Below are 23,441 nucleotides of genomic sequence, written 5' to 3' on the forward strand. Positions count from 1 at the left end.
GTTAATTAAGTTTAACATATTGGGTTGTCCGGAAAATAATGCAGGATTTTGGTATTAAACAAAAAAAAAGAAACTAGTTACTTTAAAGCAATGTTCTTTAATCAAAATAATTTCCCNCTGTAAACGTAAACAGAATATTTTATATAGATTTTTTTTAATGAAAACTTAAAATCCTGCATTATTTTCCGGACAACCCAATATTTCGTTGGGACTCTAAAATTCATGTTTAAACTACTGATTTTATACTATTATGATTTTCATTGCATTGTTTAATTTAAAAAAAAAAAAATCAGTCAATTTTTGGTGTTTGTTTCAGCAGAAACACATTATGTCTAAATTGAATTCAATAATTTGGGTATTTTAGATCAGTTAAAAAAAAATCAAAGCTCTTGATAAACAAGAAAATGAAAAAGTAAACAGCCTGATAATAGGACCCCCCACCCAGAAAATATGATTCCTTGGACACGAGTTTCTGAAATGACTGATTCAAATATTTTCATTAAAAAAATTCATTGAAACTTGAGTTTCGTTTTCATATGACATAATTTTTCTAAGAAAGTTTACAATTTGCATAAGGTAAGATTTCATGCACTTATTTTTCTTTTGATGTGTATTAGAGTTTAATAAAGAAAGGGTTATTTCCTTGGCTTTTAGATAATCATCTATGCATAGACATTTCTAGCTTTTATTGTTAGTCAAGAGGAGATGGCCTATTTCTATTATTTTCTTTGCTCCAACTTGTTTTTATTAAGTTATTGTATTGTTAATTTCTTTTTTCTTTTTTTTAAAAAAAAGCTCGTTCATTAATCCAAAATACAAATTATTGTTTTGTGTTGAGAACCTTATTGTTGAACTTAATGCATGTGCATGATTTCTTTTAAAATAAAACAAGTATTTTTGGCAAATTCTATATTTTATATTGTACAGGACGAGCCGAAATAAGTGTTACGCTGGCGTATATTTCAGCAAAGAAAGCCTAGTGACAAGTTTGAATCAGTTCACCACTTAATTGTAGCATAGAGCTAAGCTGTGTTCAGCATCGTGTCATAAAAAAAGTAGAATAAAATGAAAAAGCTACCTTCACAATCATCGTGAACCTCCAACCATCCTGTAAGAATTAATGGAAAAGTAAAAAAAGTGGATACACAAAACTAAAAACCAATTAAACAAAACATTTAACTGTACAAAGGGTAACTACATATAAATTTAGGAACAGGGATGAAATACTGTAAGTTCTCAATTAACACCACTGTTAGGGATCTGGAAATAGTGACGTTAATGGGAAAAAAAAACACGAACTTGATACACAAAAACAGTTATAAAAATGGGGAAAAAAGCGAAGGGATTTCTGAGAATCATATTGACAAGAAACACAGTCAGTCAATGTTGGTCAGGTCCATAAGAGTGACTTAGTGACGTAATAACTAAACAATACGATGTTAACTAAAAATTACGCCATAAAGTCAACGTAAATAACTAAACAACATAAACAGACGGTATTAACTGAGGATCTACTGTATTAAATTTTACTACTGAAAAACCTCTGGAAATATATCACCCTTGTCTTTCCAAGCTGAGATTCATGCAATTAAATTAGAAAAGAATAATTAATGCTACAGATATTGGACATCTTATCTACAATTCCAAAGCTTCTTCAGCAGCCATTGTCAATTTTTTCTCCCTTTAGCACTTAGTCCCTTACTAAACGATTTCCAGGAAGATTTTCATTTCTTTTATGAGGAAGAAAATTCTTCTCAAAGAAATCGTATCAAGTTCTGTTTGGCTCAAGAATGGCTTTTCCAGTTACCATAGCCTTTTCCTAGCAGTTGCAAGGAATGTCCTGTCATCTCTTCTAAACATAGTCATCTGTTGATAGTCCCATTTAAAAAAAAAAAAAAAGTTTGAAGGTCCTATTTTACAGGAGCATGTTCTGTAAAATACCCGCCATTGTCGTGGGAAATACTATGTTGAAAAAATTCTGTTGACTGACCATATGAATCAGAAATTATAACATTAGACCCTCTAGTCCTTGGTTCTAATCCCAGCATTTTGCTTGGAATTTTAAAATCAAATTATGAAAAAAAAATTGTAAAGTAGTGTGAGAACCCTCGTTCACAACACCTGAATAGTTGAACATGTGCTCTTCTGTACAACAAGTGGAATTACTTTACTTTTTTACTTGGTATATACATTTATTTAACATATATGTAAAAAACCATCCCTAAATCAACGATCAATATTGGCCGTTGATAATAATTATGCACCTTATTATAGCTTTTCATGGGGATTAGGTTTTACTGTAGCAACGCGGTTAGGGTGTCCGACTCTCCACTGGGTATACCAGCCAAAGACTGATGCCGTAACCACACAACTTGACCAGCAGTCGTGGGTTCGATTCCTACCGTTACCCTTGGAATTTTTGACCCCTTCTCGGAAAAAGTCTGAATTCCATTCAACACATCTGACTTATGTAATGGGTACGACGCAATAAAAAAAACCTTTGATTTAAAACTGGTCGACAATTTTTTAGAAGGAAGAAAACACACAGAAAAAAAAAGACTCAATATATTTTAAACTAGAATTTAAATTGAACTGTTTGTCACTAGCTTTCATTGCTGTTAATATTTATGGCTTTGTAAGACTTATTTCTATTGTATAAGTGTAATAATTTTCATTAATAATTGAAGGAACGTGTATTTAGAACATTTTATTTTCAATTTTTGGAAGGAATTAAGCATTAAGTGGGAAAACGGAATAAAAGTAAAAGTAGTGGAGGGTGCACCAGGTCTAGGACTTATAGTTACAGCTTATTTCGTGTCTGGGAGCGCTCTTAAGCATGGCTTCTCTTTTGCTTGCTTCTTTCTTTCTTTTGTTTATCAAAAAGTAACAGGCATTTTCTCAAGTTTCACTTTTGATTTTATTTTTGTTTCACTCAAACCAGAGAGATCAGAATGAACACACATAATCATATGTACTATTTTTATTTATTTTTAATGTGATGACCCTTGCGATTGGTCTTAACTATTTTCTCCCTGAAGTTTTAGACCCTCTAAGGTAATCGTGACGTGGGGGTGAGACTTACTGAGGCCAGTGAAAATATTTCCCTTTCTCCTTTAATAAATTGTCGATTTCCATAAAGGAATCACTGTAAATTTCCACTCAATTCTAGTTCCTCGACGGTGATGACGCCCTATCCTCCAATGTAAGTACCTTTCACGATAATTCCACATCTGCAACTTCCATTGTGCTACCGATTTTTCAAGTTTGGTTTCCATTTATTATTATTTTCTTGCAGACATTTAATTAAATGTTGCTTTCAATTTAAAAAAAATATTTCAAAAAAATTAATTTTTTATATTATAAAATAATTTACAGTATCACATCATGACAATTTGTTAGTATGTTTTAATAAGTAATTATTTTATAGTGTTTAATTTTATTTTCACTTATGTTTGTTTAAAATGAAAACAAAGAAGCCACCTTTCCTCATCCAATGGTCCTTGTGGAAATTTACTTGGAAAACTAGGAAGAAAAAATATAAAGGAAATCATTTCCCAGCGATCTGAGCGCCAAGAAATTTTATACAATGATAAATTGAAAATGTGACAAGATTACGGTTGTATCGCTTTTGTATGAAAATGCCAGATTGTGTAGCAGGTGTCTGACAAAGAAATCTTTCAATTTGCCACTTTTAAACAAAAGCTCCTCATGTCAATTCCAATTAATTTTTTTTTTTTTGTAATATCATTTTTATCACATGACACAACCTGAGATTTTAAAAGTCTCGAGGTACAAAATGTTTTCTCTATTTCAGCTCTTGATTTTTAAAAAGGTTTTTGATAAGTGAATATCTTAAAAAGCAGGTTGAAGTTCTGACTGACCCAAACAGCCAATAATTTCAATAATGTAGTCCAAAATTTAAATATAAAATGCCAGACATAAAAAAAGTTGGTTCTGGCTGTAAAATAATAAACAGTTCTAAATATTTCACTGTAAAAAAAATAATAATAATAAATAAATAAAAATTTAAATGTTTAATAAATATCTGAATCAAGAATTGAACAAAACTACGCTTTTCAAAGGAAAAATGCTATCTTGTTTATTTATTTATCTATTTTCAAGAATATGAATAAATAGTTGATAACATTCATAGTCAAAAAAATAAAAAACTTTTTTGAGGATGTTAATAAATACCCATTTATATTAAAAATCGATATTATCCTTAGTTTAATAGGGCTACAGTGCATTATTAATTTAATCATTTAGATTTTACATACAGTAAAACAGTACGTTTTAACAAGTTTTATCAAAAATAAAAAATATGTGTGAAATACATGTTGTTCTGCAGGTAGCATGACGATATTTATCGAAAAACAAAGTTGAAATATTAATTATAATACTAAACTAAACGTTCGTGACACTAACTTTTTCATCACAACCAAGACCTTACATAATTGAAAGAAGTAATTTGGTCAATTAGACCACTAAACATAAATGGTTCAAACTAAACCTTAATCAGATTTTTTAAATTAAAACTTTTTAAGCACAAAGGTTAACAATATTAATTGATTGTCAGGTAATTAACAATATCTTCTTTTTTTAACTATTATAGTATTTTACCAAGATTTATTTTATTTTTTGTTATTTTTTCTTTGTTAACATAAACTTTGTTTTGGTTTTTTACTAAAAATTATCAGTAAACATACTACTGATTGGTTTGTCTATTTTAGTTTACAGGTAATAGTTGTTGGTAAAATCGGGTTTTATTTGCAAGAAATTTACTCTCATTCACAACTGATTGCTAAAACAAAAACCACTGTAAATGACAATAAAAATTGTTTATGAAGGAGTGAGAATAAGAAATTCAGTAGTTGGAGAGGATTGTTCTACTCGCAAACTGGTTTTCTCATAATCCATCTGGATTTCAAACGTGCCCATCATATTGACCATTTACTGCTCACAATGCAGGTGGATCAAAATCAGTTTGTGAATAAGTAAAAGAGTAGTAAAATAACTTCAGCCTCACAGGAAGGTTTAATGTCCAACTCCTTGTTTTAGACTGTACAAAGACCTTACAATAGTTTTTTCACATTATTCTCAGTTCACTCATTGACTTCTGCAAACATGGATGTTTTTAGGGATGGTTAGGGCTATCAGTTTGCCATTCTACATTTACAAAAACATCGCTTTGCTAATAACTGCCATCTTTTATACCCTAGTTACTGTGTGTACCTACCATCGTTTGCCAGTTTTTGTTAGTAAATGTGTTAAATTGATCAAAAGTTACAGTATTTTTGGGTAACTACAAATCACACGAACTGCAGGCCCCGTTTTCGGATTATTAAGGCCCCCTTAGTGAATGTGGTAATAAGCCACAGGCTATGCTAGACTCGCTAATAAGGCAAATATGAGTCAGATACAGTAGCCACTAACCACCTCCGTCCTTTTCGTCCGAACAGCTTGTGGGTAGAACCATCCTTTTCAAATATTGGTGGTAAATATCAGTTCATTTGAATATTTCTATGGTAATCTAAGAGATGTTTTACCGTACATTTTAAACATTGGATTATTTAGGGCATTCTTATAATTATCAAATATTAAAGTGTTCTACAATGTTATGTTATAAACAATTAGGTCACAAGCATAAAATTTAATCATTTTTATAATAGTTAATATCGTTTCCAAATTGTGGCTGTTATACCATTTGGGATAGTATCTAAATATAATATAAAATTAATTTATAATTAATACACTTTTTATGTTAAAATTCATTTTCGTATTTGTTAAAACATGAACATTGGGAGGAAAATACATATTTTAAATTATCATAATGGTTTATTGGAAGTATTGAAACATGAACTGTAATATTTTATGGAACTATATTTTATAGCTGTCATGTCTAACATTAATCGAGTAGGCCTGAATTAATTATGTTTTGAAAGTGATAACAAATTTTTACTGAACCCTAGAAAATTATATTGTTACATACATTATTATTGAAAATAATAAAAAGTTTTTTGTCTCACACAAAGAAGTCAATAAAAGATAGAAAATTAAATATATTATTTTTTTAATCTGTCATGTTTTTATGGTATAAATCCATAAAGACACCTTACGCTCTTAGGGGACCTAGGCTTTACTCCACTCTGAATAAAAGGAACACAATTTATTTTCTCTGCAGAAGTTTGCTTAAAGCTGCTCAGTTTTCATTTTATAAAACTAGAATCATTTTGTAACGAAAATCAAGGTTTACTTTGTTGTGATATTCTTCAAAGCAGCTTGTGCATAGGCTAACGTGTGTTTATGCCTTATTTTTTGCCTATTTTTTTAATTATGTGGCCGATTCCTTCATATTGTTGATATGTCGTGCTCCTCTAGGGCCGTCCTGTGCCTTCGGATTGTTTTATATCTGGCCAAATTTAACTATCTTCTCTAACTCGTCTAACATCAAGTTGTATTTTGGGCAAATCCACACTGTTTCGCCAGTATGAACTACTAGCTAGTAGAAAAGAAAAACTTTTGCCCTTTCATCCTAGAAAATTTACAAACAAACAATTGAATGAGTTTAATTATATAAATTTAAAAATTACCTTTAGGTCTTGTAAACTTTGAACAGCTACCCTTGAATATCTTATCTACAATTTCAAAGCTTCTTCAACAGTCATTGACAATTTTTTCTCCCTTTAGCACTTAAATTTTTGTCTTTTGCGCCAGTCCCTACTAAAAGATTTCCAGTTCTTTTATGACGAAGAAAATTCTTCTCAAAGAAATCGTATCAAGTTATGTTTGGTTCAAGAATTACAAACAATTGAATGAGTTCAATTATATAAATCTAAAAATTACCTTTAGGTCTTCTAAACTTTGAACAGCTACCCTTGAATCTACCATGTTTTGCACAATTTTAGTCACATGTTCTAATTTGACTAATGTCTTTATACTCTCAGCGAAACCAAACGTTCATTTGAGCTGTACAAGTGCATTGAGAGTACTCAACAGCAACGAAAAAGCGGTCAATACCACCAGTGGAAATTTAGTATCGGTTGATGGAAATGCGAAGGGAAACTGAACTTGAACAATTTTCAACACGCATGAGTACCGTTAATTATTTTACGGTGTTGATATTTTTGGTACAAAGATCAACTGTTTACCTTTTAAAAAATCAATATTCGTGTTGAACTAACTCTACACAGTATCCGATATGGAATGTCCAACATGTTCTGTTATGTGTCGTTTGTGGTCGTTTCTTCAAGTAGATTTCTCAGAAAGAACTCGATAAACCAACCCTTTTCCTTGGGGGCTGCTGGGCACTACTGTATTAAATAAAAAATATTAAACTTAGAGAAGAAGAGGCATAGGTGGCCGGGACATTGAGGTATTGACTGACACAGTGCTCTTCACTGTATAGTAAAAGTCCCAAGTTTGAATCCAACGGCTGTCAATTCTCTGTGAAATTTTACCTTCTATCGCTTTGAAACTTCTGAGCTTTAAAAACACAGTCAGGAAAAACAACTTCGTTTAGGTGGGTATACACTTGTGAGCCACTCACATAGGTTCACAAAAAAATCCAAAAAATGAATGCTTGAGCTTCTTATGAGCATTACATGAGTCAGTTTGATCACGAGCTGGGAACAAGAAACTCTGACTACTGCAATGATAGAAAGTGGTTTTGGCGCCGTGGGGTTTATAAAAAGTTGGTTGAATTAGAATTGATGTTGGACATGAACTTCCAAAGCATTAGCAGCATATGAATATAAATAAACAATTTTTACAACGATATCACCTACTGATTTTGAAAATTTACTAACAATAATTCCCCAAATTTCAAAGCAGGAGACATTTTTACTCCACTCCATCAAGCGTCCTCTTAAAAAAAATTTTTAAAATAATTCTCATTTTTTGTGTCCCCCAGTATAAAATATGAACGATATGTTTATATTAGTGTCAGTACGTCTTCATTTGACCACACCACTATGGGTTTCACTCGGAAACACGTACACACTGACAATCTTTATGCCATCTAAACTGACTGTGAGCATCCCTTTGTGCTCGTCTTAAAAACCAACTCTAAACTCTAGAAGCTCACAGCAAGCGGCTCGTACGTGCTCATTTACCCAGTCTAGACTGGCAACAGAAATTATGCAAGTTGCTACTGAGCTTTCATTTACTTTTTAATTCATTTTAACTAATAAAAGTTTAATTTAATGTAAAAGTTATGAGTTTTATAACTAATTTATAACTTTTGAGTATAATTTGCACTCAAGAGATTTGTAGAACGTTAGAAAATCGACAACGAAAATTTTTAAGATTCTTACAAGATACCAGATTTTTCCTTATTTTGCAAAATTAATATACAATTCACTAGTTTTCGTGGTCCGCTTGACCGATTAATATCTTGCAATTAATTAAGGTTTTTAGTTGAGATAAAAGTCAATGGCACGAGCCGGATTCGAACCCACGATCTTCGGCTAGATACGCCGCTGCTCTACCCCTTGAGCTGTCGTGACTTCAATCCACTTGGACACTAACTTCCCATCTTAACCCACCTTTCGAATTTTCCCTCCTTTTTGCCATTTTTCAAATGTCATGTAGTCTACTTGATTCTCGGCGACAAATGAAATGGCCACGGAGAGCTTTCGTGAAGATATCCTTCAGTTTAATTATTAAATCCATTACAGTTCATGGTCCGATTGACCAATTAACATTTTTCAATTAATTAATATTTATGAAAGGTATTCGTTGACATAAAAAAGTCAGTGTCACGACTAACTTAGTGTCCGAGCAGATCAAAGTCACGATAGCTCAGGTGGTAGAGTAGCGGCGTATCTAGCCGAAGGTCGTGGACTCGAATTCCGCTCGTGACATTGACTTTTTCATCTCAACTAAAAACCTTAATTAATTGATTTATAAATATAATTCCAATATTTTTCTGAACGTATGGAACAGTGCCTTATAATGCACAGATAATTTTTTTTTTTTTTCATCCTGTTGTAAATAATAAAAATAATATCAGTCACTTCTTTATTTTTAAACAAGAACAATTAAAAAAAAAAAAATGCCTATAACTGAGTGGAGTATATTGCAAAACATAATGTATAATTGACAAAAACATTTTGTTAAATCATATTGCAATGTATTTATAGTTTACAACGAAAGACATTTTTTCCGGGCGTTGTTTATCATAATAAAAATGCTTTTAGGACTAAATTTATTGCCATACTACTACATAATTAAATATAAATAAATTTGTAAAAAAAAGTAAGAATCTATGAAACAAGTAGTGTGATTCTTTTCTTCCACAGAAAAAAATCTAAAGATGAATTTTATTAATTGTGTTAAGCATGGTATTTTGCATAATTTATTAATGAGTTAAGTGTTGTAATTTATTGTCTACTATATCACACTTTATGACTTAATTGATTACACATTACAGTATCGACAATATATCAAAAAAGCATACAAATATGTTACTGTATATTATGAATAAAATGTTTTTCAAAAAATATCATCTGGCATGATGTGTTTTAGGCATGAGATGTTGCAGTTTGTTATTTAGACATAAGCAACCAAGAATGTTTATACTTTTTCATTTTGAATCCACCGTCAAACCAAACCCGCCAAATAAAAAATTATAAAAAACATGTTTTAATTATATTTAAGGGAAAAATTGTTTACCACTTGTCAGAAGGATTTGCTTTTCTAAAGTATTATTTTCTAATCTAGATGGGAAAGATGGGAGGTAGCCCTCTAGCTGGACTTGCAGCCCTCGGCCTCGGCAGCCTCAATTCTGCAAATACGGGAGGTTTGAACCCAGCAGGTAAGTCTCAAAATTTCTACTAGGGCTGTATTAAAAAGAAATTGGAATTTACATTTTTTTTTCTTTCTTGCGTACAGCTTTGGCTGCTCTGGCTGGGAGCCAGCTGCGCACAAACACCCCGAATACAAGAAACCAGCCTGCAGGAGGTCAGCAGACTCATGAAATGACTGTTCCAAATGATCTTATTGGCTGCATCATTGGAAAGGGAGGCACTAAGATAGCTGAAATAAGGTAATAAAAAAATATGAAATATGATAGTTTTTTAAACTTTGCAAACAATTTATTAATAAAGTGTGTACATTTTATTAATAAATTGTTTATACTTATATTTCAATGGTTTTTCTGTTTATATGTTAATTTATGAAGGCATTAGCAATGGCCATAGCACCCAGCCAGCCAGTTAAAAAAAAAAAAAAATCGCTTATGCATTTAATTGGAATCTGCTTAAGATAAACCATTCAGGACGGTGAGCATGATATGCTCTTGCTTCCCCCAGTGAAGGCTAAGAGCGTACGATCATGCTCAAGCGGACGATATCATTTTCTTTAGGCTAGTCCACACTTGGACTCTAAGCTGCATGTCATTGTTGTGGGGCTGAATCTCGTTTGAATCAGGAGTGTTGAGATAGATCCCGCAACATGTCCCGTTGTATCCGGAGTGTATTTTGTGTCAAGATTTTGAGACACATCGAAATGGAATTCAGTGATATAATATTGCGCAATATTGCAAGTGTAGACGCATGTTCTGGGGACAGCCGCCAGTCACCATTCAAACGCCAGCAGTTGATACACGTGCTATTTCCTTATCCCTTTTTTTTTTCTCAACATGTGGACGACTGAATTAACTTTAAAGTTAATCGAGGACTTACAAATAAGCGTTTGCTTGTGGGATGTGACAAGTGTTGATTCACAGGAACTGTGAGAAACAGGCAAAAACAATTTGTGAATTGGAACAAAAATATGATGTTTTCAAAATTTGAAAAACCAAATTAAAAAACAAAAAAGTACACACTAAAAAATAAATTTAAACAGGAACATAAAAAATTAGTAGATACTAGATAAAGTGGTGCATCGCCCAAAAAATGTATGTGGTTTGGATATAAACACCTGTTTCTTCTAACCGCCAAATGATTTTCAAAATTTAGGCATCATCCTTAAAAAGTTGACAAATCCCATTCCCTCTTCTAGCCTTAATGTGTCTGATGCCGCATTTACACATTCGCATGAGCGGTGAGTCAAACCGTGAGGCGAACATGTAGATGGTCCTCTCGTCATTTGTCTCATGGATCACCTCGCCACTCCCAGTCAAAGGCCCCTTACAGATGAGGTGAACTCAGTGATAGATATAATTGAACTTGAAATCGTGAATTAAAAAAAAAAAAAAAAAAAAAAACGCTATCACCAGAAAGTAAAAATCTTAAAGCTATGGCTAGGCCGACTTTAGCTGGTAGCGGCATTATCTGTTTAATTTTTCTTTTATTTATTAACGGTTCAATTTTGCCCGACATGTAGTCAAAATCAATTGGTAACATTCTACAAAAGTTCACTAATTTTGTGGTCCGCTTGACCAATAAATATATTACAATTTTACAATTAATTAAGGTTTTTAGTTCAGATAAAAAAGTCAATGGCACGAGCGGGATTAGAACCCACGATCTTCAGCTAGATTCGCCGCTGCTCTACCACTTGAGCTATCGTGGCCTCGATCCACTCGGACACCAACTTCCCATCTCAACCGCACCTTTTGAATTTTCCCTCCTTTTTGCCATTTTTCAAATGTCGTGTGATCTATTTGATTCTCGGCGACAAATGCAATGGCCACGGAGAGCTTTAGTGAAGTATACTTCATTTTCAATCATTAAATTCACTAATTTCGTGGTCCGCTTGACCAATTAATATGTTACAATTAATTAAGGCTTTTAGTTGAGATAAAAAAGTCAATGTCATTCAAAAGGTGGGGTTGAAATGGGAAGTTAGTGTCCGAGTGGATCGAGGTCACGATAGCTCAAGTGGTAGAGCAGCGGCGTATCTAGCCTAAGATCGTGGATTTGAATCCCGCTCGTGCCATTGACTTTTTATCTCAACTAAAAACCTTAATTAATTGTAATATTCTACAAAAGTTTGCCAATTCTCCAGTCGCTTTCCATACTTAGTTCGGTAGCGATGACATGGTATCATCCACCATCGTCTTTGGTGAAATCTTTTTTTTACTTTTTATCCAATTAGTTATAAATACTGTCAACACAACACAGCGGCTGCCGCTTGCCTTGGTGAACTGAACAGTTGGCGAGTGTGCTGTGGGGAACGAATGTGCGAATACCCCTCGCAAAAGTAGTGAGTGACGAGGCGAGCAATGAGCGTAAATGTGGCATAAAAAATTGCGCCATGTTATTGTTGTACTAAACAATTTTCAGACCCGCCATCTTTGATTTCTATTTTTAATTAATAGTAACAGTGGCAGGGAGACCTAACTCCTGAGTGAGACATTTTCTAGGGAACTGCCCCTAGTGTAGACTTATTATTGCAGGGCAGCCCCTAAACATATGCGCAACATTGAATCGGGCTGTTCCGCTGACTTTGACCCTAGTGGGGACTAGCCTTTAATAGCATGCCTTCATAGAGGAAGGGATGAGCATGATATGCTCTCAGTACCAAACTTGAAGAACGAATAGTGCTGACCATCCTGAATGGGTTAAGATGTCAATCCAGTATAAATTGATATTTTGACATGAATGAATTAAATTATTATTTTTAATAGAGATTGTATTTTTAGTAGTTTCAAAGTAAAAGTGACTTGTTTAATTCATTTTATTATTAATTTTCAGGCAAATAAGTGGAGCCATGATCAGAATTAGCAATTGTGAGGAGCGGGAGGGAGGATCAACAGACAGAACGATAACAATCAGTGGAAGCACTGATGCCGTTCAGCTGGCCCAGTACTTGATCAACATGAGGTCAGTTCTCATTTTTCTATTCACCCTTTGCTATGATTTACAAAACCGCCCCGATGAAATCCAAGAGTACTCGTCACATTACCCTTAATCACTCAATCTCCGAAAAATCTTGGAAAAAAACTAGTCACCACAATTATCCCAGTTTCCAGTACTCTCAAGAAATCCCCTTAAAAAATAATCCTTTGTAGGAACAATTTTCTCATGTATATAATTACACAGAGATAATATCAACAGTTGTTGCGGTTATTATATTTTTTTTAGATAATTTAAATTAGGTATGTTTTTCCCAATGGATAATAGTATTTTGCTTGGTTGCTATTAATCTTAGTGCTTTTCACCATTTTGTTGCTATAACATATGACAATTAGCTTGTACACTAATGGAAACCATACCTCCCCCAATTTGTTCCTGTGTTCCTTTCTTTAAATAAAAGTCCAATAGTTTTTTGGTTTTTTACCTTAGTGGTAAAATAAAATAGTTACCCAATTTTAATTTTTTTCCTAATTAAGAGTTTTTATTTTTAAATTTACAATAGCCTTTGTTTTGTATCATTTATTTATGCCATATTTATACAACCCATGTCTTAACCTTTTATTTCAGTCCTAACTGCTGTGATAAAAATCCTGAGCAAACTTCTTTTTTTAGTCTTGAAGGAATTTGTGTTGTCTAAGACCAACCTGATCCTATTTCAGAAAAAATTGATTTTTTTTTTCTCAGCGTAGAATTTAAGCATAAACCAGGATCGTATACCTAAATTTTATTCATCCTGAACAACCTCAGCCTGAATATTTTCCATTATCATTCCTGACAATCACTAATGAAAACTAACGAACACTGTTAAGCTGCATCACTAATTTTAAAATAAATTTTTAAAAGAATAATTAAGTGTTCAACTTGGCAATAATTAAAATATATGTGAATACAATTACATTTATATTATTAATGAATTTTTACTTGTGGGTCTAGTTGAAACAAAAAATCGAACTCCTTAATATTTAATTACAAATTACTTATGTATTTTCATATATAAAATTCTGGGTTAAGGTAAATTTGTAAGAAAGAAAAGCATTAGTTCCTTTGTTGAGCTTTGAAAATATGTCTCCAAAAGGACGATACTATTTCTAATGATAAACACGCTTCACAAATTTAAACATTTACTTACAATATTAAAATTACGGACAACAATCAGATACGGTAAAGATACGGTCCCACGGTGAATATGTTAACCCTTAAGTCCACTCAGTGCACCATTGGGCAAAACTTATGGTGATTGGGGGGGGGGAGTACTTGAGGGTCTAGATACCCTTTCAGTATGCTAGTTGCATTGTTGTGGAGAAGTTGCAAATTTCATTTTTAATCAGCTTTCCCAAGGGAACCAGTTATTGTTGATTTCCACATGGTGCACTTCGTACTAAATCTTATATTTGGACAAAGAATTAAAAAATTTCAAAATAAATAAATATAAATAAAAATCATGGTTTTTTATGAAAAAAAGTGCACCAGCCTGCGAGCATATTTTAATCTACAAGATGTGCGGACTCAAAGGTTAAATAAAAATTGAGGAAAAGAACCAGCTGATCTTCAAAAAAACAGTCGCTACCCAGAGAAAACATCATTGTCAATAAAGATCAGCCTGACCTAATTATTTTCATGGTGCATATCTCCTTCACAATTGTTTAAGCCGGGAACACACTTACCCGATGCTTCGCCATGCGACGCTACCCGATGCTACCCGACGCCTTGCCACGTTTTAGTGGGATGTGCACATCTATTCGACGCAAGTACATGTCACGTACAGTCCACAGCGTTTATCACAATAATCACGATCACAATCGCAATGCATCGTTTGTTCTTAATGCACTATTTTGAGCAAAACCTTGTAATAAATTGTTAGTTAAATTTTATGAGCACAACCATCTAAGAAATTGTTTGTTAAACTTAATTGTTTTAAATAAAGTTACTCCTAACCATCATAATTAAACAATGTTTATAAAAACTTATGCACTTTTGATCTCGTTTAATTTGGTTTACATTAAAATAACATGTAATTAATATAACAACAAAATTACATGTACTTAGTTTGAAATAAACTACAAAAAATATGAGTGTCCTGTTCTGATGCTACCCGACATTACAAAATGGTGTAATTTTACGAGCAAAACTATGAAATAAATTGCTAATTAAATTTTATGAGCAAAACCGTGTAATAAATTGTTCCAATTTTAGTATATGTACCGCCGAAGTGAGTACAATAAATTGTTAGTTAAATTCATTATATCAAAAAATCGTATTCCGGTGTTTTGATTAATTTTCTACCAAACCATTATAAAATTAATTTTTTAAATAAAAAATAATTAATTTTTAACCACAGTTATATTAAAGTAAGTATGTTGTAATTAATATAACGACAATAATACATGTAGTTTGTATAAAAATATGTGTCCGGTTCTTTTGTCTTCGACTGTACTCGATGCGACCCGACGAAAATCTAGACAGTGGGGATCGCAGAGCGTCGGATAGGTTAGCATGGCATAGCATCAGGTAGATGTGCACGGGGGTAATGCAACGTTATGGAAAATCGGAGTTTGGATTTGCGTCGGGTAGCGTCGCATGGCGTAGCATCGGTAAGTGTGTTTCTGGCTTTAAGTGCTTGTTCATAAGAAATTTTCACTCAAGCACCCACAACTAAAATATGGTCATTATTGACTTAAAACAATATCTTAAAAAAGACCAAAATACTTTTAAATAACCAATTGAACAGATTAAATGCAATAATCCTGAATATTAAGTTGTGATTGTTAAAATGATATTTCCCAGAAAGTTGTTATGAAACTTTTAGGGCTTTGGTTGATTGGCCTGCCACAGTGTAACATCAATTTTTCCTTAATACGACAATGAATTGTGTTTTTTGGTGAGTTTTATTCTCATTAAGAACTTTCCAAACTTTGCTATTGAATATTCAATTCACAAGATTTATACCAACTAGTTAGGACTTTGCCTTAGTATTGAGTTCATTATACTTTCTAAATAGGAGATGGTCTGTTTTTATAAAAAAAATTTATAAAAAGCTTAGAATAAAGGTGAAAAGGAGTTTGCGAAGGATTGAACACAAACAAATAAAAAAATTAAATTGTGAACAGCAGTCCCACCTATAATCAATTAACCTTTTATCCTATCGGTGTTTCCTTATTGTCGTTTGGGCAGTGTCGAACTCCAGAAAGCGAACCTCGAAGGGAGCAGCGGCAACACAAGCGGTAACGGCTCAAGTGGAGGTGGAAACGGCGGCAGTGGAGGTCCGTCGCCCGTAGCGAGTGCTTTGCCGCTGGCTCAGCTCCTCACAAAACCCGGAGCCCTTAACGCTCTAACATCTCTGACGGCTCTTTCTGGCTTGACCGACCTCTTGGGAGGCCTTGCCGGAGCACCCGGTGCGCCGATTCAAACGACCGGCGTCCACCGTAACAAATCTTTCACCCCGCGTCTAAGGTCCCCTGGTGGTTCGGCCTCTAGTGATATCAAAATGAAAAATGAAAGGAACAAGTTTGCTCCTTACTAATTTAAAATTTTAATCGGTCTTTTTAATATCATATTATTCAAAAAACAATTTTAAAGATATAATGACATTTTTATTAATAATACATTGTAAAATGAACTTTATAAGAAAGGGTGAAAGCTTTGTTATGGATTTTAGATAAATTGCATTGATTTAGTTAGAAACAAGTAGTTATAGAACACGTGTATTTATTTGCATTTATTTTTACTCAGTAGAACTCTTTTTTTCAGATATAGTATTGTTTATTTTTAGTTTTTCTTTTTCCATTTTAGATTTTTATAAAATGACAATTTACAAGTAACTGTTTTGTTAAGTTTAAATCATTAACTTTTTTCAAAACATTCACATTTGTTAGCATGTAAAGTTCATTCAATTGAAAACAAAATGGTCTTTTTAATTTTTCAAATAAAACTAAGTTTCTGCTACTTTCAATATCAGATTTTTATTTTTCATGGTGTAAGATGTGTATATAAGTATGATTTTTTTAATTTTTTTTTTCTTGTAGAAATTAACTAGTGACAGTTGTAAAAATCACTCTATTCCAACTTAATCAACTCTTGTATTCCATTTGCATAATTAATTGGTGTTGAATGTATTAGAGTTAACATTAGTACCCTTAACATTAAATTTCAATATAACAGTGTTCTATTTTAATGTTTATGTATGAACTTTTTTCCTCCCGTCTATCATAACAGTTTTGTTTTACTTTGGTATTGGTAATATTGGTTTGTATATAATTTATAAGATATATCGTTTTATCTCCATTTAAATTCTTGTTATTAATTCTTATTTCTAAATAAAAAGAGAGTGTAATTATTATCTACCTGCTAAATATTTTCCTAGCGCTAATTATGTTTGACTTTTAAATTATAAATGGAAACGAGTAAAATTCAGTAGCAGAGCATTTATGTAGCTGCATCATATTTTACTTCTTTCTTTTCAATGGAGCCCTGAGAACACATAAACATTTAATGTGCACGACATTAATTATTGCAAAGTTTATTGTTTTACTGACTATTTCAATACCTTAATGGTAAAAATAGGGGATTTTAATTTCCCATTTGTATAATAAATATATGTTAACATTTTTCTGTATGAAATTTTATTTTTATGAAATTGAATTGCAATTATCTACATTAAACACACAAAAATTGAGCTAACAAATATAATATGAAAGCATGATTAACAAACTCTGAACTTTTGCCTCTAATTATTCTGCAGTTTATATTTTGTAATAGTTGTACAATTACAAATATTACGTTTCATCTTTTTCGTATGTTTTTCAATGATGGTGTTTTAAAATTTGTTGATATGGGTCATATTCTTGTGTTCAGGGATCTCCGTCTTAAATTTTACTGCGTTGATTTGATTTGTTTTTCATAATTGTCTCGCCATTTCTTGGTGGTAATTGGTTAATTTCTTATTAATAAGGTTTAGATAATAAATTTGTATTCTACTGTATACGTTATTAGCATTAAAATATGAAAAAATGTATTTCTATTCTCCTTATTTTGCCAACATTAAAAAAATTCTAGGTATTTCAACAGAAACTGTATTCACTGATGTATTAGTTTTAGTGATAATTAAAATATCCATATCCTGAAATTGTATTTTTGTTTAGGAAACTATATCCTCAGACACTACTCAGAAAAAAAAAGACAAACTACCTTTTTTTTTTTCTTTTTCTGTGATATATCTCAAACGAAATATTTATTTTCAAGGGTGTACCTAAATGAATAATCTGCTTTATGTTCAAATTTATCCTAATGATGTTTCGATAATTATCCCAACCTGGTGACTAGTACCCAAACATGAGTCACAAGAACCAGAGAAACTCCCACTTCCGAAGGAAAGTTTTCCCCTCATCATTTCCCAGCCAAGGTTCCACGAAGCTGCCAAAAATCCGACACATCCGGTAAGCGACACATTTACCTTCCAGATATTATTTATTCCTACACCAAAGCTATATGCACATTCTTTCCATACCCACAAACTTTTTTTTTATACTTGCTTACTAATTTTGTATAATTTTTATTTTATTTAAGCCCTTATTCTTCCCTTATCATTTTAATTTCCCCCTTTGAAAGTATGTGCATATATTCCATAGTAATCACCTTTATAATTGTACATACCCTCTTAACTCTAACAAGCGGTGATCCGAGGCTCTGTCTTTTTTCCCCATTTAAATCATAAATAAGCTAACCTAAATAATATATTTATGATAAAATAATATATTTAATGTTCAAAAAATGCAATAATTGATTGCTTTGTCTTCTATTATTTTTAAATAATTTGATCAACCAGCCTCCTCGTGCTTGAATACCCAATTTTCCACCCAGAGGATTGTTATTCCACAATTCTTTAATATTTAAATACTTTGTGCTGATTTCACCTATTTTTTTTTTTTTTCAAACCATAGCCTCGAATCGCAATTTGCCTTGCCATGAAAGTTCCTAAATAATTCCCCCAGTTTTCCATCCAAAAAAAAAAAAGTTTTCTCAAAAATCCGAGTACCCTTTAAATAATGGCCCATTTTAAAAATTGAAGACATTTACAAAATATATCAATAAGCCTAAACCTGGAATAACGGCAGCAAGCCTTTCCTTAAATTCATTTCAAAAACCCCATGAGAAAACATCAACATTCTGTCAACATCATTAGCCATTAAAATAAAATAGCTGTGACCATTTGACTTGAAACGACAGTGTCGCTCCAGTGATAATGACCGTTGTTCCATGTTTTCTAGGATATCGATGGAAACGGCTGGGATGGCAATGCAAGGTTATCACTACATCACTCCAAATCACATCGTTAAGCTTCCGACGCCGATTCATTAATGACATCCCGGCGTAAGTATAACCATTTCTCCGATGTCCTGCTGAAGTCGAGTAATACAATCAACATCAAACTGTTCCATTTACTATTAAAATGTACACTTTCCTTAAGTTTGTTGAATCGTGCTACATCGTTTTATTTCTCAATTCAAGTAATGCTTTTTATTTTTTATTAGAGCAACTTTGTTTAAGAGGAAAGGTTTTTCATTTTTAACAATCCTCTAGAAACTAGAGTGAAATTGTTTTCGTCTTTTCGAAATTATTTATTTAAGGAAAGTGAGTACAATATAAAATGAGGGTGTAATTTGAAAATGTTTTTTATTATATTTACAAAAAATAATTTTTTTTGGTATTCCGAAATGTGAAAAATACAAGTCAACACCTAGATTGTAAGCAAGTATGCTTAAAAAGCAGTATTCTATATGTTAAAATGAGTTGGGGGGAAGAATTCGGAAGCTGAGTGCCTGAACATTGTTTTGACTTCTTTTTTTTCTGTTTTTTATATTTCACTATTATATCAGATTTAGTATTTCTGTCATTGCTAAATGATGTTAGCAAAATGTTGGCTCTTGAAAATGATGCCAAATAAAACAAAAACAATAATAAAAAAAACATTGAAAGTAATAAATAATCTACAATAATAATAGTATAATCAATACTATGTGTTTAGATTTAGGATGTTTTATTGATTTTTTTAATGTTTTCTGAGGGTGAAGTGTAGAAATTTGGTGTTGTATATTAATCTAAAATAGTATTTTTAATGGAAAAGAGTCGAATAGTGTTTTAATTAAGCTTGGTAATAGAACGCAATCGGGTTTCATAGTGCCAAGAATGACAAATTAATTAAGCTTTTTGGGTCCATATTACATATTGTAAAATAAAGCTTTATGTTTTGTATTTCAATAGTTATAGCATTGATCGTTAGGGTAATAAAGTTGCCATGGTAATACGAGGTTATAGTCGAAAATTTTACAAAATAGAAAAAGGAAAGCGTAAAAAGAGTTCATTCGCCATTTATTTTTTTGAACTAATATTCATACTAATTAAGGGCGCATTGAGGACATTTTATGTGAGAATTACTGTGGTAATTGATGAAAATCGAGCTCGGATAGCCAATACGAGCAGTAAGAAATTTTGTGACCAAAATTGGAAGAAAGATCAAATTATAGGGTACATAGACACATGAACTATTAGTTATTGTAAATAAAATATAGTGATGAGTTTAAATAATTTTATTTATTGTTATTTGCTTTTTGTCTTTTATTTATTTTTGCGGCAACTAATTTGGTTTAGTCTTCCGTATATGTAAATATGGTTTGAAAAATATTTTTACTTTATTTATTTGTTTATTTATTGAAAAAAATTTCCGTTTTTATTTTACTCGCGGTATCAATCGATCGCATTTCTTTAAAAAGAAAAATTGCATGTGATGCAAACAAATACCAATTTTCTAGGAAATAAGTTGTTACGTTATTATTATACAGTTTGTTACATATTTAAATGATTATTGACAACCATTTGAAATTTTAAGAAAAGCCAAATTTTTTGAAATGTAAACTCTTTAATTGCGCGAAGTTACAAAAAGACGAAGGAAAATCGCAATTTGTGCCAAATTCGTTTGCAGTATTCTGTACCGCTGTGAAATGATAAATTAATATAAATTTTTAGACTGTTTGACGGTATTTGTGCCAATTTTTATGCTCATACAAACAAGTAAATTGTATTGCTTCAACAATTGCAATTTTTGCTATTACCATGTACTTAATTGATTTAATATTTTTCATTTACAACTGTGATTTTTAAAACAAAAAATTATCATTTCGGATTGTTTTAAATTTTAATTTACTTTTTACAATTTCGAGACATATCTTCAGTTAATAACATATCATATTTATAATTTATTTTCAGAATAGGAATTATGAAGGCTATTAAAAAAAAATGTTTTTGATATTATACCAAGGAAAAATTGAGATTAAAGATGTGAACAGTCTTTTAGTTTTTGTTGAGTTTTTTGAAAACTCATTAAATATGTCCGAGAAATAGCTTAGGGAACGGAAAGACTTTACAGTTTACTTTGACTTAGACAATCATAGTATTAACTGTAGGGATATTTAACAAAAAAAAGTTCTATGAAGTCATTGTCGTTTCTTTCTGCTATTAGTATATTTCACATTAGGATTTAGTCACTGTAGTACTTGTTTTTATTTTGTTCTTTTGCCTTTGTGGCAGCGAGTTTTGCTTTAATCTTTAGATCTTAGATGACAGCCTGTCATTCTTATGTGCACTTTTTACAGAATTTTGTATATTTGAGTGGAATATAGTTATTATGTTAGTTTTATTGTTTAATTTGCTGAGAAAGCCATTTCTGTAGTATTTTGTGATATGTATAGATAGGATTTTTCTAGTGTTTTCTTTTTTTAAACTGTTTTAAAGTGTATTTGAGTTGTTTTTAATTTTAAAAAGGAAAACAAATGTACAACTTTCTCAACCACCCAAAGCCATATCCAAATGATATCACATTTTATAGATGTTTAAAGAATTGTATTGGAAATAACGTACAGGAATACCATATCTCTTGGGCATTAGAATTATTACATGTTTCGTACTGTTGTTTGTTATCTTGGGAGAAATATATTTGTTAAGGAGAAGGAACCACTAATAATTTAAACAATTTTTGTGAATAAAAAATAATAAAAGAAATTAATATCAAAGGTAGCACATAAAAACAAAAAACAACTCAAACATTGCATATCAAGTGTCACAATGTGCTGACAAAAATTTCAGTAAGACTGCTTCATATTGTTTGTAAATATGTTTTATTTGTATTTTTTTTTAACACAAAACTGATTTTCTGGTTCCCTGATAAAGATAACGAATGTTGTTAAACCATGAGTCAGCATGTTCAGAATATTTTCAAAAAATCGAAAATTTTCTTTTCGTCTGAAAGCGAAAATTATTTACTGTTATTATAGTTTTCCCCTCCTTGGAAACTACCAAAGTAAAGAAAACGAGGAGTATTATCCAATCATAGGGAATGTATTGTAGGTAATAAAATAACGAGCTATATCGATCTATACAAGTTCTTGTTAAATCAGCTTACCAAAATAAAGCAAATAGATATAGATGTAAAAATTTTAACTAGTATATTTTCACTTATATCTGAATGTGTGCACTGTTCGTTTATATGTTTGTAAATTAATCACATCACCCCCTCCCCTTAGCCCATATTGATTTGAGAGTAGGAAATGCGATAGACCAATATATAAGAATGTCAAAGAAAAATTACCTTTAAAATTGGTTTTAATCAAAAAGAACATTTTATTTCTCTTTTTTTTTTTATTTACTTTTTATTATTTTTACATAAATCGAATGTACCTCAGCCTTTAAAAAAACAAAAAACTTGATCCTTGCACATAATAAATTTTTTATTTATTTATTTATCTACAACTTGTGGAATAAGCCTAGACTTAGGATCAGATATTAATGAGAAGAATTTTAAATTGACAACTTGTTTTGTTTGTCCCTTTGTGATAATTACTAATTTCTGATAATTACTAAGGCTTAGTAAAAATAAAAGAAAAGCTCTAAGTAATATAATTTTTCCTTACTGTTTTGATTTCCAGCTTTTGAAATCAATCAAGGATCTCAGTAGTTTCTATTTATTGCTCAATTTTTAATAGAACACCTTCAATTTTGAATCTCATTTGATAGAGCATGTTCCTTAAAGTTAATATACTGTATTTGTATATGTGATTTTTTTTAAATTTATTAATTTATTTAGTATATAGATACTCAGGGAAATTTAAGATTTTTGTTTTTCCTCACTTGTCCCACTTTTAATTGTTCTTTTTTGAGTAAATTGTTTATGTGATATTCCCCATACAGTTGTCGCATTTTGTTAAGAGTAACGCTTATTCCACAATTTAAGTTTTTTTTTTTAAACTACCTCCCAATATAGATTTTTTTTTTAACCTGAACCCTGTCCAATTCTTATCATCTTCCTAAGGCTGCAATAAGAGAAGCTGATTTTTTTATTTGCAAGTTGTGTTTTTTTTTTAACGTATCCAACAATACCACCAATGCCAAGAATTATCTCATGCTTGCTTTTCTTTTTATTAAAAAAAAAAAATTAACTAAAATAAAAATAAAACTTAAGGGCTTGGCCCCCTTAATCTCGTGCATTTACTGTGTTTTATTTCAAAGGTATACAGATGAATTCAAAATTTAGCATTTCACTGCTGTACTTTTGATTTTAGATAATTTTTGTATGAGTGATAGTGCTCATGTTAG

At 31.4% G+C, this 23,441-nt stretch overlaps 1 protein-coding gene across 5 annotated transcripts in view; it reads left to right on the top strand.

Moving 5' to 3' along the window:
• Positions 1-22,399, top strand: part of LOC106664507 (poly(rC)-binding protein 3) — a 117,039-nt gene extending 94,640 nt beyond the window's left edge. For 4 of the 5 annotated variants that reach the window (XM_024229753.1, XM_024229752.1, XM_014390275.2 and 1 more), the window contains 4 exons: positions 9,721-9,814; positions 9,892-10,045; positions 12,639-12,767; positions 15,972-17,922. In XM_024229753.1, the coding sequence (XP_024085521.1) occupies positions 9,721-9,814; positions 9,892-10,045; positions 12,639-12,767; positions 15,972-16,320 (726 nt within the window). In that variant the 3' untranslated portion in view covers positions 16,321-17,922. Of the gene's footprint in view, positions 1-9,720; positions 9,815-9,891; positions 10,046-12,638; positions 12,768-15,971; positions 17,923-19,063 lie in introns of those variants that run through there. The other variant, XM_014390278.2, reaches the window with a different exon arrangement.
• Positions 22,400-23,441: the final 1,042 nt, after the last annotated feature.

The sequence above is a fragment of the Cimex lectularius genome, unplaced genomic scaffold, assembly GCF_000648675.2.
Source record: "Cimex lectularius strain Harlan isolate CLEC.00 unplaced genomic scaffold, Clec_2.1 scaffold410, whole genome shotgun sequence".
Taxonomy (NCBI): Eukaryota; Metazoa; Arthropoda; class Insecta; order Hemiptera; family Cimicidae; genus Cimex; species Cimex lectularius.